Source organism: Pseudophryne corroboree, chromosome 7, assembly GCF_028390025.1.
Source record: "Pseudophryne corroboree isolate aPseCor3 chromosome 7, aPseCor3.hap2, whole genome shotgun sequence".
Lineage (NCBI taxonomy): Eukaryota > Metazoa > Chordata > Amphibia > Anura > Myobatrachidae > Pseudophryne > Pseudophryne corroboree.
The window spans coordinates 114,198,269-114,217,727 of record NC_086450.1 but is presented as its reverse complement, the minus strand read 5'-3'; the positions used below and the strand labels follow the sequence as shown (position 1 = coordinate 114,217,727).

At 45.2% G+C, this 19,459-nt stretch overlaps 1 protein-coding gene across 1 annotated transcript in view; it reads right to left on the bottom strand.

Annotated features, from left to right (window-relative positions):
- Positions 1–19,459, bottom strand: part of LRP2 (LDL receptor related protein 2) — a 449,269-nt gene that overhangs the window by 362,564 nt on the left and 67,246 nt on the right. The window contains exons 7-8 of the mRNA XM_063932587.1: positions 3,295–3,405; positions 2,040–2,153 (exon numbers count right to left, since the gene is read on the bottom strand). Of these exons, the coding sequence (XP_063788657.1) occupies positions 2,040–2,153; positions 3,295–3,405 (225 nt within the window). The remainder of the gene's footprint in view (positions 1–2,039; positions 2,154–3,294; positions 3,406–19,459) is intronic.

Genomic DNA, 19,459 nt, shown 5'->3' with positions numbered 1-19,459 from the left:
GCATGTGGGATTGGGGAACGGGGGAGCATAATGATGAAAGGAGACCACAATGTGAGATGTGGAGGAAGATAGGGAGCACAGTGTGGGGTGTGGAAGGAAGCAGAAGAGCATAGTGTGGAATGTGGATGGGGGAAGAGGAGAACAGTGATGATATTTATGTTGGGGGCCCGGGGGGCATTATAATAATACTATATGCACTATTCCTGTCCCACCATATTGTGATCACATTACTTCCTCCTACCCCCCTGGGCTGTGCTACTGCGCATTTGCCGATAGACCTTGGCACCAGCGCAACTCAGAGGTGGGGGTGGGGGGCCACCACCATCTATTTTTGCTACCAAGCATTCTGCATAAACTCACACCTCTGCTACTATGGAGTACTCTGCAAATATTTACCAAGAGTGTGCTAATATATTTGGAATTACATGTAGGGTACATTTTAATGCAGCGTAAAAAGCAAAGAACAACTTTTCTGGAATATTCACATTATAGAGGTTTTCAAATAACTGCCACCACCAAAGCTAAATGCTTTACAGTTCAGCAACTTGTTTAGGGGCTTGTGAGAAATCTATGAATGCAGGGAAGTAATTAGCCACAAGCTATAAGGACATGGCAGTGACTGTAACAGCAGCACTGGGAGACAATGGGGGTCATTCTGACCCGTTCGCACGCAGCGGTGTGAACGGGTGCGGAATGCGCATGCGCGGCGGATCGCTGGATCCATCGTACAGGGTAAGTATTTCCAGGCCTAGTCTAGTTTTGCTTGAATTTTTTTTAGCTTAGCAGGGCTGCACAAGCGATCGCAGCCCTGCTAAGCTAAAATACACTCCCCCATAGGCGTGGGCTAGTTGATCGCAGCAGCAGCAAAACGTTGCTGGCTGCGTTCAACTCGGAATGACCACCCATGTTCCATACCCTCCAACATTTTACACATAAAAATCGGTACAAATTAGAAAAGGGGGCGTGACCACTGGTAAAGGAGGCGTGGCCATTTCCTATACTTTTAATGGAAGTTTGGAGAGCCAAAAATCGGTACAGACCATAAAAGGAAGGTACTGTACCTATTAAAAAGGTACAGTTGGAGGGTATGAATGTTCTAGATGTGCAAAATGTAAGTTTTGGGTTGCTGTATCATGAGGTGAAAAGAATGGAGAGGTGGACCAGTGACCTTTGAGGTACAGTAGTATTTATCAAGTACATTTTATAAAATGATAGGTAGAAGCTGATTGGTTACTATGTGCAACTTTTCCACTGGTCCACTTCTCCACTCTTTTCACCAGAGGCGGCTCCAGAGGTGGGGCTGCAGCTCAGTTCAAAATTCAAATAGGGGAGCCACACCACCTGCCAGTGAGTCAGTTTAAAATGGCAGTTGGTGACAGTAGGTGTTTCCCTATTTGAAATTTAAACTGACCTGCAGCCTCACCTCTGGAGCCACCACTGCTTTTCACTGCTTAATACATCAACCCACTGGCATATTTATAATGGGTGCAGTGTGTGCGGAGCACATAGACCCCCGGGGGTCCAGGGGGACCCACACTGCACACCCATTAATTTAAATACTTACCCTCCAGAGTCCCGCGGCACAGCAGCAGCGCTGCCGAAATCACTGGGAAAATGGCGCAGGACCATTTTCCTGGTGATTCGCGCATGCACAGTTGGAAAATCACTGGGAAAATGTCCGCCGCGCCATTTACCCGGAGATCTGCACATGCGCAGTAGACTCTGGAACAGGGATCCTAGTGCCCAGAGTCTACACAGCGCTGCCAGATAGAGAGGAGGGGGCCCAGCCTGAGCATGCGCATGGACCTCTCCTCTCTAGAACCGCCCCTACATCAACCCTTCATTTAGATCTTTGATACTCTGCAGTCAGAAACTATTATGTTAAATCACTATTAGGTATGGCAGCCCTAGTAGAAGGCAGAAACAAAGTTTGATGAACAGAGCGAGCCATCAGCTCTATACATACATATAAACACATATGTTCATTCTATACAGTATGGTGAAATACTTTGCTATTTTTAAGTACAAATTGACAGTACTGCAATTTTTTTCATCGCTTCTATCTCCGCAGTCATCATCATGGTCACAGATGAAATCTCGGGGGATACAGTCATCATTTGCGCACTGGAACTGGGTGCTCGGGCATTTCTGTGCTGTGAAGAAATGTCAGTCTATTAGTGGAAGATGTGCGTACAGTGATATTGTGGCTGGATTGTGATTTTGCAGCCTATCACTGGAGTATAAATAAATGCAATAAATAATTGCTTACAGTGCACAATGGCCACCATCGCTGTGTCTATAGAATGGGGACACTTAATATAACAATAGATGGCTTTTCTTACTGCAGTAGCAGCAGGTTACTGAGATGACATTTAACATCAAACTGTTTCTGAAACATTAACAGAACTAAGAGCAGAACAAAAAAGTCATAAAAGTCAGTAAGGTAACTTCAGGAAGGGCTACACAACTCTCTGAGGCTTCTTTAATAAACTACTCTACCAGGCAACAACAAAAAATGCTATATTCTGTAGCAACCAAACATGTATCATTATCCTTACTGTTTTCTATGTGCATCAGCAAACTTGGGTTATTTAAGCCATTAACAAAATGCTATGTAAAGGCAGTGATTGCTTCTACACAGGATGCAGTCGAAATCCCAACAGCAATTGACCGACGGTCAAAATCCCGACAAGGTCAAAATCCCGACATGGACAAAATACCGACATTTAAAATACTGACAAGGTCAAAATACCGACATGTAAAATGTCGACAGGTCAAAATGCCGACATGAGTTGTTCATGATTTTTTCATTGAAACCGACTCGGTCATACTTTACCATCTCAGTGGACCTGGACGGGGAATATAATAGTGTGCCGAGCGCAGCGAGCCATGCGAGGGGACGTGGTACACTTATATGTTGTCCATGTCGACATGCACACAAAAAACAATGAAAAATGCATGTCTGTATTTTGACCTGTCGGCATTTTACATGTCGGTATTTTGACCTTGTATGTATTTTAAATGTCGGTATTTTGTCCATGTCGGGATTTTGACCTTGTCTGGATTTTGACCGTCGGTCAATTGCTGTCGGGATTTCGACCGCCGGGATTTTGATTGGAGGTATTTCATACCGATCCCCTTCTACACTGTGGTGTAAATCCAAGGCCTGATATGGATCTAAAAATAATTGTGTTGCTGTGATTCATCTGGGATAGGAATAAAACCTTCATTGTTGACCTCAAGGTATCTTTTGCAAAGTTGATAATACATAACATGTAAAATGATCACACTTACTGCAATTGGCTTCATCTGAAGCATCCCTGCAGTTGACGGTCCCATCACATCGCTGACTCGAGTTGAAACAGGCTCCATTGGCACAGGAAAGCTGGCTGCACACAGGATACTCTGAAAGCATGATATGACCAGCTCCATTGAAAACCATAAACACACCAACACTTACAGTATAGTCTCCTTTCCTTTCTGTAACATCATTTATTCCACATCACCAATCTAACATGCATCTGTCTGTCCATGAGCTGTAAACTGTGACACAATTTATATCACAGTCAGGGGCGGATCCAGAAGAAAATGAAAGGGGGGGCACCATGATAGGGGAACGGTAATAGTTATATTTACATGCACCTAAGGCACACGTGCTCCCAGATCAGAGGAGTGGTATCACAGGGGGCGTAGCCTCACAGAATACGCCATCAGGTAATGATTGGCTGTAGGAGCGCATCCTGGTTTATTGCCAATGTTTCAGCCTGATGAAAAGGCTGATTGGGCCTTGAAATGTTGGTCACCTGTTCCAATAGTTATGGGAGCCTGGAAGGCACCCCAGCACAATATAATTATTATAGTTTTTAGTTGGTGGTGGCAGGTGCAGCATACCTTTTTTTGGGCACTGCATTGAGACTCAGACTGCAGGACACACACTACCCATCTTTGATTAGCAGAAACAGTCAGCTGGATCTCCAACAAGCAGCATAAGACTTCTGCAGGACAGCCCTGTCACAATCACACGGGCCGCCTTCTCAAAGCTGAGCTGAGTTTGACTGCACCTAGCATGGTGGTAAAGGAAGTGGAGGAGAAAGTGCTGGGAAACTGTGCGGTGCAGTGAGGGCTAATGAAGCCTTCTGCGCCATCATAAGTAACAGTCTTACTCGATGCTGGCATTTGAACCCCGCGGCTGGGCTGGACTCTGGCTGGCTGGCAGTGGGGGAGGTAGGTTGCAGTGTGAGCAGGGGGAGGCTGGAGCTGCAGTGGTTACCACACGGACTTGCTGTTACAGCAGCGGCGGGTCCTAGTGCCTGCCGGCTCTTTTATCAAATCTGACTGACGGAAACAGCAGTAGTGCTGCTGCTGTTCTCCTTTAAAAAAAGATGTCAGAAACGACGGGGGGGGGGGGGCGCTGCTGGCACGGGCCCGCATATGATCACAGTAATTTCTGAGATTAGTCGCTCTTGTGTTATGGCAAAGCGTACAAGGGAAGAATTGTATTTTACAACAGGTCAATAGTAAAGTACAGGTATATTAAACACCAAAGTAAACTAGGTGAATGATATTGAGATGAACAAACAGTATTAATGTTTTGTGTATTTAAAAAAGCACCCTGACAATCTACCCTGCCAAATTAAACTATGACACTTGAATTAACAGGTGCCAGATTGGGTAAAATGATCCATCATTTTAAAAGTCTTAAGGTGCATACACACTAAGCGATTCACTCAAGGAGCGATATCGCATAGTATTTCCCCTCCAGGGCCGGGCTGTCAACATTGTATCGCACAGTGATGTCATGTTGCGGCTGGCCCGAACATGTAGCTTCTGACGATATCGTCAGATTGAGCTGCAATCACAGACGGGAGCGCGCATTGAGCATCGCTTGCAGTATACACCCTGGGCGATATAGTAAATTATATCGCTCAGGAGGGTAAAAATGAGCGATATCGTCTACAAAATCGCCTACTGTGTATGCACCTTCAGGGAAAAAAACTAAAAACATGTCTTTTGGGGACTGACATGTTTAATTGAATCATCTGTTAAATCATTCCATAAATACTATCATATGACTTACAGAACTGGAAGTTATTGTGCATTACTGTGAATTTTCTCTTTAGTATGAATTAATTTACATCTTAGAAACCAATAATCACAACTGCTCTATAAATCATTCTTTAGCAAATAACGTAATTTGTGTGTCTCTTTTTCGGACCATAAGACGCACTTTTTCTCCCCAAAAATGTGGGGGAAAAAGTATGTGCGTCTTACGGAGTGAATAAGACGTGTTTGCAGGTAGCGCCGGTGGCCGGCGGGTAGCGGCGGGTCCTGGATGCTGCTGCTGCGCCGTCATCAGCAGAGCGCCCGCATCTCAGAGCCCATCTCAGCAGCAGAGCCGTCATCATGTGACTCCCCCCCACCTCCTCCCTCCTCAGGAGTGCACCGCGGGCAGGGCCAGATTAAGGCTTGGAGGTGCCCGGGGCACTTAAGACAGGGGGCCCCCGGTGGAAGGTAATGGTTGTATATTAGATTGTGCGAAGGTAATGGTTGTATATTAGATTGTGCTTACCTCCCAACATGTCCCATTCCAGGAGGGACAAAATGCTCTCTACCTGGACTATCCACTTAATATATGATTGGCGTCACCTGTGTTGAACTATTTAATTGATAAAACAGGTATTTCAACACAGGTAATTGCAATCATAAATTAAGAAGGAAGTCCAGGTAGAGAGCATGTTGTCCCTCCTGGAATGGGTCATATTGGGATGTATGGATTGTGTATATTACATTTAAACCAATGGTGTAAATTTGTTTTAAACTAATAGTTTATTAATAGCTGTGTACTGTTTACAGCTCCACCTAATTGAAAGACAACTATTTTATAAAATTTTCTTGTAGTGTAACAAAGAAAATTAACCTTAAAATACACATAGAAAAATAAAATAATTTATCTTGTCACATGCAAGAACAGCAGCAACCTTTGTACTACTTACACACTAGGACAGGACTCAGGAGGACTCTCTGTGTATGTCTATCTCTAGACCTAAATGGTTTAGTTGCATAACAGTTTACACAAGACTCAGACACCCAAGCAGGGAAGAGGAGAAGCTGGGATCCCTGTGTCACTTACAGCTTTCTCCACCCTCCTATCTCTCCTCTGGTCGGAAATCTCTGTTAGTAGCTCAGGAAACATGATACTTCTGTGTCTCTGCCTTTACTGCATACTATTTTGCTTGCATTCTGGCTGCTGGCTCTGCTGCTGCTTAAGAGTGAAAGCTAGTGATGTCAGTGTGCTCTGGTCGGGGGGCCCCCTGACAAAGGGGGGCCTGGGGTACAGTATGCCCTGCATCCCCCCCTTAATCTGGCTATGACCGCGGGCAGCATTAGCTGAGAGCCTGGACGCGGGGAACCACTGGTACTGTCAGTATGTGTGTGTGTGTGTGTGTGTGTGTGTATGCTGGCTCTGATGTGTGTGTGTCTCTGTATGCTGGCTCTGACAGAAGGCTGCACTGTACAGAATCCTTGTAGGAGTCTGAGAAATCACACAGAAATATCTCTTAGAGGTTGGTAAAAACTAGGGAGGCAGCGCAAGGATGATAAAGCAGAAATGGTTCAGATTTTTTTTTCCAGTTTTCCTACTCTAAAAACTAGGTGCGTCTTATGGTCAGGTGCGTCTTATGGTCCGAAAAATATATGTTATTTTGTCAGGGTCTGTGTCATATGTCTGACAGTATTAGTATACCTAAAGCACAATGCAATACCTATACTAATGATCCTATTAATCTATAGATCTCTAATGCTTGTCCACTTGTTCCTTAGATTTCCAAAATGCAGAACAAAATAAGAATATTTAAAAAGATGATGTTGGAACAAAAACTTATCAGGCAGTTTGTTTTTAACCCATTATAAAAAGAGTGCACGTATCTTAAGCTTTGTCAATGCAAACAGGAAAATGCAAGGAATGTTATCACGGTAGGAGGCTCTAATGGGTATTTCACATAAAACAGCAGCATACTGTTTGATGTAAAAGACACTTCATCTACTCTAATGAAATGGGTTATAGCTACATTATTACTCAGATATTTATCTCAGTCTGCATGGGTAGTTTTTCCTTCACGCTAATCCCATTAGCTGTAAAGTGGACTGCAGTTTAAAAACCCCTTGTCCAAGTTTATGACATGTCCAGGAGCCGAGTTACTTAATATTAGGAGAATTTTTCAGTTGACTGGACTTTTAAATAATGTACCATAGTGAGAGGAAAACTTGAGTTCTTATCTCATGTTCAACTCAGATCTGCTTGCTAAACTATCCAAGCCGGGATCACGAGGCCAGGAATAGTGTGTACTACTCCTGGGGGATCTCTTTACTAAACAGCACCAATAGGACCTTCCAGCTCAAAATCTCTTTAACTTACTTCGGGACAGTTTCCTCCACTTAATTGAAAGCCTTTGAAGTTATTCCAAGAGATACAGTTTTTATTCCCTCTTGTTTTCTGCAAAGTTATTTGGAGAGAGAATTGTGGAAGTGCTGAATCCAGTAATAAGAGTAATAAGAGTCTATTCAAATACTCAGGATGAACCTGATACGTTTACTTGTTCAGAGGTTCTTCATAGGCAGAGTTTGGGATTTACTATGCTGATTCTCCAGGGTTAAAGTCACAGAACATCTTTAATGATTGCTGTCAGGTTAGGGACAATTTATGAATACATTTTAAGTTTGTACACTCATAGACTAGCTAATCTGCAATTGTACTTTCTCGTCTTAGATATCACTTTTCAAATAATGTTATATTGTGCTAAGTGTAATGCCACAGCAATTCACGTATTAAAATAAAAATTATATGTGTTATTATTACTAATGTTTATTTTTCATTAAAAAAGTATAATGCAGTAAGTACCTTTACAGAGTTTCTATTTTTCAGAGGGTTAGGAGAAACCATAATAACAATCTGATGCAGAGTAAGGCCTTGCACTGGATAGCGGAAAATATGTAAATCACTGCTAGGATGCCCAGATCTGCATGATGCTGACATCACCGCTTGCAGCTAGAGAGGCGGGATGGGGGTGGGGTGGGGGGTGGGGGGGCGGAGAGGCCAACTGTACAGTAAGGATGTGATCGCATAACTGCAGTCACATGGAGACTGGCACAGAGATGCATATATACCTGGCACCATGACAATGATGATGATTGCCAGCATCAGTGAATTCCTTCTGGCTGGCTGATTGCGCATGCCCCGCTGATGCTGACAGGTACTGTTGCTGATCATGCATTTATTATGATTTCTGTACATTAGATGTGGATTTTCATCTGCTGTATTAGAGGTATTTCAAGTATTATTGAAACCTAACAGTAAAGGTGTATTGTGTATTAAAAATAAACTGTTAAAAGCATGGTTGCAAATGTACGTGACCTATGCCTGGCATAAACCTGGTATTATGGCACAGGTGGAGACCCACACGCATCTTCCAATAGTCACCTCTTTGCATACTGTATGCCAGTAATTATTACATTTTGAGTGAATGCATTTAACACCTGCAATTTTTGGGACAATTGCCCCCAACTCAGCATCAGCCCATAGGAGTTTACTGTATGCAAGGTTGTACTGGCCATCTGGCTCTTCTGGCAAATCCAGAAGGGTGGGTGGCCAGGTCTGACCATCCACAGGCCCGCCAGAGCAGCACCGCCTCCCGACACTGCGCTCATCAGGTGGGGTTTCAGAAATGTCCAGCTGTGTTGTTGCGTCATGAAGCGGCTGTGGTTTGACATGCATACCTGAGTGCCAATTTATTTAGAGACAAGGTTTTACTTATACTTACGGTTTATCATTGGTTTTTACATTTACCAACATAATATGTTAAAGGGACATTACTGTGTGTGGCATAATGTGTAAGGGGCACAGTAAGTGGAATAATGTGTAATAGGCATTACGGTGTGTGGCATAATTTGCAATGGATATTACTGTGTGACATAATGTGTAAGGGGCATTACTGTGTGTAGCATAACGTGTTACAAGGGGCACTACTATTGTGTGGCTTAAGGTGAATAAGTGGCACTACTACTCTGTGGCATAATGTAAATAATGGGCACTACTGTGTGGCATAACATGAATAAGGGGCACTACTACTGTGTGACATAATATAAGGGGCACTACTGCGTAGCGTAACGTGAATATGGGGCACTACTGTGTGGCGTCATTTGAATTGGGTGCACTAATTGGGTGCACTAATGACCATGTCCTTTCCACGGCTCTGCTTTGATGTGCACAGATGTGTCCTGCTAACTGATAAACTAGGCCTTGGTCAATTTGGAAAATGCCTTTTCTTTTCTTTCCTTTGTGTGTGACCTACAACAATAAAGTGCCAGTTTTACCTAATGCAACCAACCAAATACCAAACCAAGGGACAGAGAAGGCATACGGAAGTGATAAACCAGTGATAAGTGCAAAGTGCTAAACGCACCAGCCAATCAGCTCCAATATGTAAATTAACAGGTAGGATCTGATTGGTTGGTGCATTTATCACCTTGCACTTATCACTGGTTTATCACTTCCTTATGCCGTCTCCAGGCTTAATACATCTGCCCCCAAATGTCTAACTATGGCACAAGTTTGAATCCCCTGCAGGATGAGCTCTGTTGTGTGCATTTTAATACAGAAATTATGCACACTTGTATGTTGTTCCAATATGAATTATGGGCCTAATTCAGGTTGGATCGCAAATCGCGATCCAACTGGAACTTTTACGATCGGCCCGCGGGCGCACTTTCTGTGGGGGGGAGGGGCGCAGATAATGCGATCTCCTCTGCCTGTCAATCAGGCAAAGGCGGTCGTGGGGAGAGGGGTGCAGGCAATGCTCCATTTCCAGGGAGGAGACAGAGCGTTGCAGGGGTGGTGCGGCGTGAACAGGGGCGGAGGTCACACGCAGCCGCCACAATCAAGAACGTGGCAGCAGGACTCCTGCGGGCGCCGTCCTCTGTTTCTGCTAACAAGCAGAACTTGCAATATGATCGCAATTTCTGCGTGTTGAAGGGAAGGAGGCGGCAGTCAGCATGCTGGGCGGCCTTGCCCAATGATGGGCGGCCCCCAGCATGCTAGGAAAAGGATAGCAAATTCTGCTAATTAGCAGATATAACAATTGCAGAAAGAGTTAGATTTGGGTGGGTTATTTTGTTTATGTGCAGGGTAAATACTGGCTGCTTTATGTTTACACTGCAATTTAGATTTCAGTTTGAACACACCCCACCCAAATTTAACTCTCTCTGCATATGTTATTTCTGCATGCCCCTCCCTGCATTGCACATGGTTTTGCCCAACTGCTAACAAATTTGCTGCTGCAATCAACTCTGAATTTCTCCCAAGGCCCTATATTTGTAGGAGCATAGACTAAGAAGTAAGAGGAGTCAGTGATAGTAGGGGGAGGAGTCTATGCCAGGAGCTAGATGTTGACGCTGAGGTGTGCCTGTTTGTTTTAAATGCGATGGCCTATTTTTAGTCCCAGTCCGACCCTAGAAAACACTGTAACATACTATTTTGAATGCAGATACAGCTGCAGACGCAGAGAATATAGGCATACTGCATATCATTTTAATCAGCATAGTCAGCTTGTGCATCTTATTCACATAGCTATGCGATTAAGACATTTTCTGCACAAAAAGACACCCAACGCTAACAGAGGTGCACAGGACCTTTCACCTCACTGACGCCAGGCGTCTCTCACTGCATGGTGTATTGAGGAAAGATGTATGAGGACACATCTGTATAATGGGAAATGCTTTACATGTGAAGTGGCTGAAGGCAAGATGGGTTCTTGCAGGGCCACCTTAGTGTTTTGTGTATCAAGCTTAAAAAACAAACAAAAAAACACATCAAGTTGGTTGTCTCAAGTGCTGTAAAGAAATTTAATTATTAGAATCAAGTTGCAAAAGAAGACTAGCTAATATATATTATCAAATAGATAGCTGCTGATGATAATAATCTTAAAGTACCCATACATGTAAAGTGATCAATGTCTAATTTGTCAAGTGACAAAGACCAGATAACCAAAACAAATGCCACAGTTCAAAAGAAACAGATCATCCACACCTCGTCATTATCTTACACTACTTCTGGAGTACACAAGAAATGGTACAATATTAATACTACTAACTTACACAATAATCAGATCTATGCATGTGTCCAGGTACAAATACAGATCAGATCAGTTTACCTTGAACATAATCATTTAATATGCAGATACCTAACAAATACTGGGCATAAAATACTGTAGCTATAACAAAACAGAAGGAAGCAGGGTTTTTTTCTATTTATCCCATGAGGTAGCACAAATCATTACACAACCTACCCACCAGGGGCGTTTCTAGAGAGGAGGAGGCCTATGTGCAGGTTCTGTCTGCACCCCCTCCTCTATAGATGGCAGCACTGTATTTCCAGGCACTAGGGTCCCTAGGGGGAGTCTACAGTGCATGCGCAGATCACTGGGAAAATGGCACCATAGCTATTTCCCCAGTGATTTTCCTACTGGCATGCACAAAACACTGGGAAAATGGCGCTGTGCCATTTTCCCAGTGATTTCTGCAGCACTGCTGCTGCTCCGTGGGACTCTGGAAGGTAAGTATTAAAAAATAAGATTTTACTCACCGGTAAATCTATTTCTCGTAGTCCGTAGTGGATGCTGGGGACTCCGTAAGGACCATGGGGAATAGACGGGCTCCGCAGGAGACTGGGCACTCTAAAGAAAGATTTAGTACTACTTGGTGTGCAATGGCTCCTCCCTCTATGCCCCTCCTCCAGACCTCAGTTAAGGAAACTGTGCCCGGAAGAGCTGACATTACAAGGAAAGGATTTTGGAATCCAGGGTAAAACTCATACCAGCCACACCAATCACACCGTATAACTCGTGATAAACTTACCCAGTTAACAGTATGAACAACAAACAAGCATCACTCAACTGATGCCACATAACATAACCCTTTAGTAAGCAATAACTATATACACGTATTGCAGAAAGTCCGCACTTGGGACGGGCGCCCAGCATCCACTACGGACAACGAGAAATAGATTTACCGGTGAGTAAAATCTTATTTTCTGTAACGTCCTAGTGGATGCTGGGGACTCCGTAAGGACCATGGGGATTATACCAAAGCTCCCAAACGGGCGGGAGAGTGCGGATGACTCTGAGCACCGAATGGGCAAACTCAAGGTCCTCCTCAGCCAGGGTATCAAACTTGTAGAACTTTGCAAATGTGTTTGAACCCGACCAAGTAGCAGCTCGGCAAAGCTGTAATGCCGAGACCCCTCGGGCAGCCGCCCAAGAAGAGCCCACCTTTCTCGTGGAATGGGTTTCACTGATTTTGGATGCGGCAACCCAGCCGCAGAATGAGCCTGCTGAATCGTGCCACAGATCCAGCGAGCAATAGTTTGCTTTGAAGCAGGAGCACCCAGCTTGTTGGATGCATACAGGACAAACAGCGAGTCAGTCTTCCTGACTCCAGCCGTTCTGGTCACATAAATCTTCAAAGCCCGGACTACGTCAAGCAACTTGGAATCCTCCAAGTCACCAGTAGCCGCAGGCACAACAATAGCTTGGTTAAAATGAAAGGATGACACCACCTTTGGCAGAAATTGTGGACGAGTCCGCAATTCTGCCCTATCCATATGGAAAACCAGATAGGGGCTTTTACATGACAAAGCCGCCAATTCTGACACACGCCTAGCCGAAGCTAAGGCCAACAGCATGACCACTTTCCACGTGAGATACTTTAGCTCCACGGTCTTAAGTGGCTCACACCAGTGGGATTTCAGGAAACTCAACACCACGTTAAGATCCCAAGGTGCCACTGGTGGCACAAACGGGGGCTGAATATTAGAGATGAGCGGGTTCGGTTTCTTTGAATCCGAACCCGCACGAACTTCACTTTTTTTTTCACGGGTCCGAGCGACTCGGATCTTCCCGCCTTGCTCGGTTAACCCGAGCGCGCCCGAACGTCATCATGACGCTGTCGGATTCTCGCGAGACTCGGATTCTATATAAGGAGCCGCGCGTCGCCGCCATTTTCACACGTGCATTGAGATTGATAGGGAGAGGACGTGGCTGGCGTCCTCTCCATTAGAATAGATTAGAAGAGAGAGAGAGAGAGAGAGATTGTGCAGACAGAGTTTACCACAGTGACCAGTGCAGTTGTTGTTAAGTTAACTTTTATTTAATATATCCGTTCTCTGCTATATCCGTTCTCTGCCTGAAAAAAACGATACACAGCAGTCACACAGTGTGACTCAGTCTGTGTGCACTCAGCTCAGCCCAGTGTGCTGCACATCAATGTATAAAAGCTTATAATAATTGTGGGGGAGACTGGGGAGCACTGCAGGTTGTTATAGCAGGAGCCAGGAGTACATAATATTATATTAATTTAAAATTAAACAGTGCACACTTTTGCTGCAGGAGTGCCACTGCCAGTGTGACTAGTGGTGACCAGTGCCTGACCACCAGTATAGTAGTATATTGTTGTATACTATCTCTTTATCAACCAGTCTATATTAGCAGCAGACACAGTACAGTGCGGTAGTTCACGGCTGTGGCTACCTCTGTGTCGGCAGTCGGCACTCGGCAGGCAGTCCGTCCATCCATAATTGTATAATTATATACCACCTAACCGTGGTATTTTTTTTCCTTTCTTTATACCGTCGTCATAGTCATACTAGTTGTTACGAGTATACTACTATCTCTTTATCAACCAGTGTACAGTGCGGTAGTTCACGGCTGTGGCTACCTCTGTGTCGGCAGGCAGTCCGTCCATCCATAATTGTATTATTATAATATATACCACCTAACCGTGGTTTTTTTTTCATTCTTTATACCGTCATAGTGTCATACTAGTTGTTACGAGTATACTACTATCTCTTTATCAACCAGTGTACAGTGCGGTAGTTCACGGCTGTGGCTACCTCTGTGTCGGCAGTCGGCAGGCAGTCCGTCCATCCATAATTGTATTATAATATATACCACCTAACCGTGGTTTTTTTTTCATTCTTTATACCGTCATAGTGTCATACTAGTTGTTACGAGTATACTACTATCTCTTTATCAACCAGTGTACAGTGCGGTAGTTCACGGCTGTGGCTACCTCTGTGTCGGCAGTCGGCAGGCAGTCCGTCCATCCATAATTGTATTATAATATATACCACCTAACCGTGGTTTTTTTTTCATTCTTTATACCGTCATAGTCAGTCATACTAGTTGTTACGAGTATACTACTATCTCTTTATCAACCAGTGTACAGTGCGGTAGTTCACGGCTGTGGCTACCTCTGTGTCGGCACTCGGCAGGCAGTCCGTCCATCCATAATTGTATTATAATATATACCACCTAACCGTGGTTTTTTTTTCATTCTTTATACCGTCATAGTGTCATACTAGTTGTTACGAGTATACTACTATCTCTTTATCAACCAGTGTACAGTGCGGTAGTTCACGGCTGTGGCTACCTCTGTGTCGGCAGTCGGCAGGCAGTCCGTCCATCCATAATTGTATTATAATATATACCACCTAACCGTGTTTTTTTTTTCATTCTTTATACCGTCATAGTGTCATACTAGTTGTTACGAGTATACTACTATCTCTTTATCAACCAGTGTACAGTGCGGTAGTTCACGGCTGTGGCTACCTCTGTGTCGGAACTCGGCAGGCAGTCCGTCCATCCATAATTGTATTACAATATATACCACCTAACCGTGGTTTTTTTTTCATTCTTTATACCGTCATAGTCAGTCATACTAGTTGTTACGAGTATACTACTATCTCTTTATCAACCAGTGTACAGTGCGGTAGTTCACGGCTGTGGCTACCTCTGTGTCGGAACTCGGCAGGCAGTCCGTCCATCCATAATTGTATTATTATAATATATACCACCTAACCGTGGTTTTTTTTTCATTCTTTATACCGTCATAGTGTCATACTAGTTGTTACGAGTATACTACTATCTCTTTATCAACCAGTGTACAGTGCGGTAGTTCACGGCTGTGGCTACCTCTGTGTCGGCAGTCGGCAGGCAGTCCGTCCATCCATAATTGTATTATAATATATACCACCTAACCGTGGTTTTTTTTTCATTCTTTATACCGTCATAGTCAGTCATACTAGTTGTTACGAGTATACTACTATCTCTTTATCAACCAGTGTACAGTGCGGTAGTTCACGGCTGTGGCTACCTCTGTGTCGGCACTCGGCAGGCAGTCCGTCCATCCATAATTGTATTACAATATATACCACCTAACCGTGGTTTTTTTATACCACCTAACCGTGGCAGTCCGTCCATAATTGTATACTAGTATCCAATCCATCCATCTCCATTGTTTACCTGAGGTGCCTTTTAGTTCTGCCTATAAAATATGGAGAACAAAAAAGTTGAGGTTCCAAAATTAGGGAAAGATCAAGATCCACTTCCACCTCGTGCTGAAGCTGCTGCCACTAGTCATGGCCGAGACGATGAAATGCCAGCAACGTCGTCTGCCAAGGCCGATGCCCAATGTCATAGTACAGAGCATGTCAAATCCAAAACACCAAATATCAGAAAAAAAAGGACTCCAAAACCTAAAATAAAATTGTCGGAGGAGAAGCGTAAACTTGCCAATATGCCATTTACCACACGGAGTGGCAAGGAACGGCTGAGGCCCTGGCCTATGTTCATGGCTAGTGGTTCAGCTTCACATGAGGATGGAAGCACTCAGCCTCTCGCTAGAAAACTGAAAAGACTCAAGCTGGCAAAAGCACCGCAAAGAACTGTGCGTTCTTTGAAATCCCAAATCCACAAGGAGAGTCCAATTGTGTCGTTTGCGATGCCTGACCTTCCCAACACTGGACGTGAAGAGCATGCGCCTTCCACTATTTGCATGCCCCCTGCAAGTGCTGGAAGGAGCACCCGCAGTCCAGTTCCTGATAGTCAGATTGAAGATGTCAGTGTTGAAGTACACCAGGATGAGGAGGATATGGGTGTTGCTGGCGCTGGGGAGGAAATTGACCAGAAGGATTCTGATGGTGAGGTGGTTTGTTTAAGTCAGGCACCCGGGGAGACACCTGTTGTCCGTGGGAGGAATATGGCCGTTGACATGCCAGGTGAAAATACCAAAAAAATCAGCTCTTCGGTGTGGAGGTATTTCACCAGAAATGCGGACAACAGGTGTCAAGCCGTGTGTTCCCTTTGTCAAGCTGTAATAAGTAGGGGTAAGGACGTTAACCACCTCGGAACATCCTCCCTTATACGTCACCTGCAGCGCATTCATAATAAGTCAGTGACAAGTTCAAAAACTTTGGGTGACAGCGGAAGCAGTCCACTGACCAGTAAATCCCTTCCTCTTGTAACCAAGCTCACGCAAACCACCCCACCAACTCCCTCAGTGTCAATTTCCTCCTTCCCCAGGAATGCCAATAGTCCTGCAGGCCATGTCACTGGCAAGTCTGACGAGTCCTCTCCTGCCTGGGATTCCTCCGATGCATCCTTGCGTGTAACGCCTACTGCTGCTGGCGCTGCTGTTGTTGCCGCTGGGAGTCGATGGTCATCCCAGAGGGGAAGTCGTAAGCCCACTTGTACTACTTCCAGTAAGCAATTGACTGTTCAACAGTCCTTTGCGAGGAAGATGAAATATCACAGCAGTCATCCTACTGCAAAGCGGATAACTGAGGCCTTGGCATCCTGGGTGGTGAGAAACGTGGTTCCGGTATCCATCATTACTGCAGAGCCAACTAGAGACTTGTTGGAGGTACTGTGTCCCCGGTACCAAATACCATCTAGGTTCCATTTCTCTAGGCAGGCGATACCGAAAATGTACACAGACCTCAGAAAAAGAGTCACCAGTGTCCTAAAAAATGCAGCTGTACCCAATGTCCACTTAACCACGGACATGTGGACAAGTGGAGCAGGGCAGGGTCAGGACTATATGACTGTGACAGCCCACTGGGTAGATGTATGGACTCCCGCCGCAAGAACAGCAGCGGCGGCACCAGTAGCAGCATCTCGCAAACGCCAACTCTTTCCTAGGCAGGCTACGCTTTGTATCACCGCTTTCCAGAATACGCACACAGCTGAAAACCTCTTACGGCAACTGAGGAAGATCATCGCGGAATGGCTTACCCCAATTGGACTCTCCTGTGGATTTGTGGCATCGGACAACGCCAGCAATATTGTGTGTGCATTAAATCTGGGCCAATTCCAGCACGTCCCATGTTTTGCACATACCTTGAATTTGGTGGTGCAGAATTTTTTAAAAAACGACAGGGGCGTGCAAGAGATGCTGTCGGTGGCCAGAAGAATTGCGGGACACTTTCGGCGTACAGGCACCACGTACAGAAAACTGGAGCACCACCAAAAACTACTGAACCTGCCCTGCCATCATCTGAAGCAAGAAGTGGTAACGAGGTGGAATTCAACCCTCTATATGCTTCAGAGGTTGGAGGAGCAGCAAAAGGCCATTCAAGCCTATACAATTGAGCACGATATAGTAGGTGGAATGCACCTGTCTCAAGTGCAGTGGAGAATGATTTCAACGTTGTGCAAGGTTCTGATGCCCTTTGAACTTGCCACACGTGAAGTCAGTTCAGACACTGCCAGCCTGAGTCAGGTCATTCCCCTCATCAGGCTTTTGCAGAAGAAGCTGGAGGCATTGAAGGAGGAGCTAACACGGAGCGATTCCGCTAGGCATGTGGGACTTGTGGATGCAGCCCTTAATTCGCTTAACAAGGATTCACGGGTGGTCAATCTGTTGAAATCAGAGCACTACATTTTGGCCACCGTGCTCGATCCTAGATTTAAAGCCTACCTTGGATCTCTCTTTCCGGCAGACACAGGTCTGCTGGGGTTGAAAGACCTGCTGGTGACAAAATTGTCAAGTCAAGCGGAACGCGACCTGTCAACATCTCCTCCTTCACATTCTCCCGCAACTGGGGGTGCGAGGAAAAGGCTCAGAATTCCGAGCCCACCCGCTGGCGGTGATGCAGGGCAGTCTGGAGCGACTGCTGATGCTGACATCTGGTCCGGACTGAAGGACCTGACAACGATTACGGACATGTCGTCTACTGTCACTGCATATGATTCTCTCAACATTGATAGAATGGTGGAGGATTATATGAGTGACCGCATCCAAGTAGGCACGTCACACAGTCCGTACTTATACTGGCAGGAAAAAGAGGCAATTTGGAGGCCCTTGCACAAACTGGCTTTATTCTACCTAAGTTGCCCTCCCACAAGTGTGTACTCCGAAAGAGTGTTTAGTGCCGCCGCTCACCTTGTCAGCAATCGGCGTACGAGGTTACATCCAGAAAATGTGGAGAAGATGATGTTCATTAAAATGAATTATAATCAATTCCTCCGCGGAGACATTGACCAGCAGCAATTGCCTCCACAAAGTACACAGGGAGCTGAGATGGTGGATTCCAGTGGGGACGAATTGATAATCTGTGAGGAGGGGGATGTACACGGTGATATATCGGAGGGTGAAGATGAGGTGGACATCTTGCCTCTGTAGAGCCAGTTTGTGCAAGGAGAGATTAATTGCTTCTTTTTTGGGGGGGGTCCAAACCAACCCGTCATATCAGTCACAGTCGTGTGGCAGACCCTGTCACTGAAATGATGGGTTGGTTAAAGTGTGCATGTCCTGTTTTGTTTATACAACATAAGGGTGGGTGGGAGGGCCCAAGGATAATTCCATCTTGCACCTCTTTTTTCTTTTCTTTTTCTTTGCATCATGTGCTGATTGGGGAGGGTTTTTTGGAAGGGACATCCTGCGTGACACTGCAGTGCCACTCCTAGATGGGCCCGGTGTTTGTGTCGGCCACTAGGGTCGCTAATCTTACTCACACAGCTACCTCATTGCGCCTCTTTTTTTCTTTGCGTCATGTGCTGTTTGGGGAGGGTTTTTTGGAAGGGACATCCTGCGTGACACTGCAGTGCCACTCCTAGATGTGCCCGGTGTTTGTGTCGGCCACTAGGGTCGCTAATCTTACTCACACAGTCAGCTACCTCATTGCGCCTCTTTTTTTCTTTGCGTCATGTGCTGTTTGGGGAGGGTTTTTTGGAAGGGCCATCCTGCGTGACACTGCAGTGCCACTCCTAGATGGGCCCGGTGTTTGTGTCGGCCACTAGGGTCGCTAATCTTACTCACACAGCTACCTCATTGCGCCTCTTTTTTTCTTTGCGTCATGTGCTGTTTGGGGAGGGTTTTTTGGAAGGGACATCCTGCGTGACACTGCAGTGCCACTCCTAGATGGGCCCGGTGTTTGTGTCGGCCACTAGGGTCGCTTATCTTACTCACACAGCGACCTCGGTGCAAATTTTAGGACTAAAAATAATATTGTGAGGTGTGAGGTATTCAGAATAGACTGAAAATGAGTGTAAATTATGGTTTTTGAGGTTAATAATACTTTGGGATCAAAATGACCCCCAAATTCTATGATTTAAGCTGTTTTTTAGTGTTT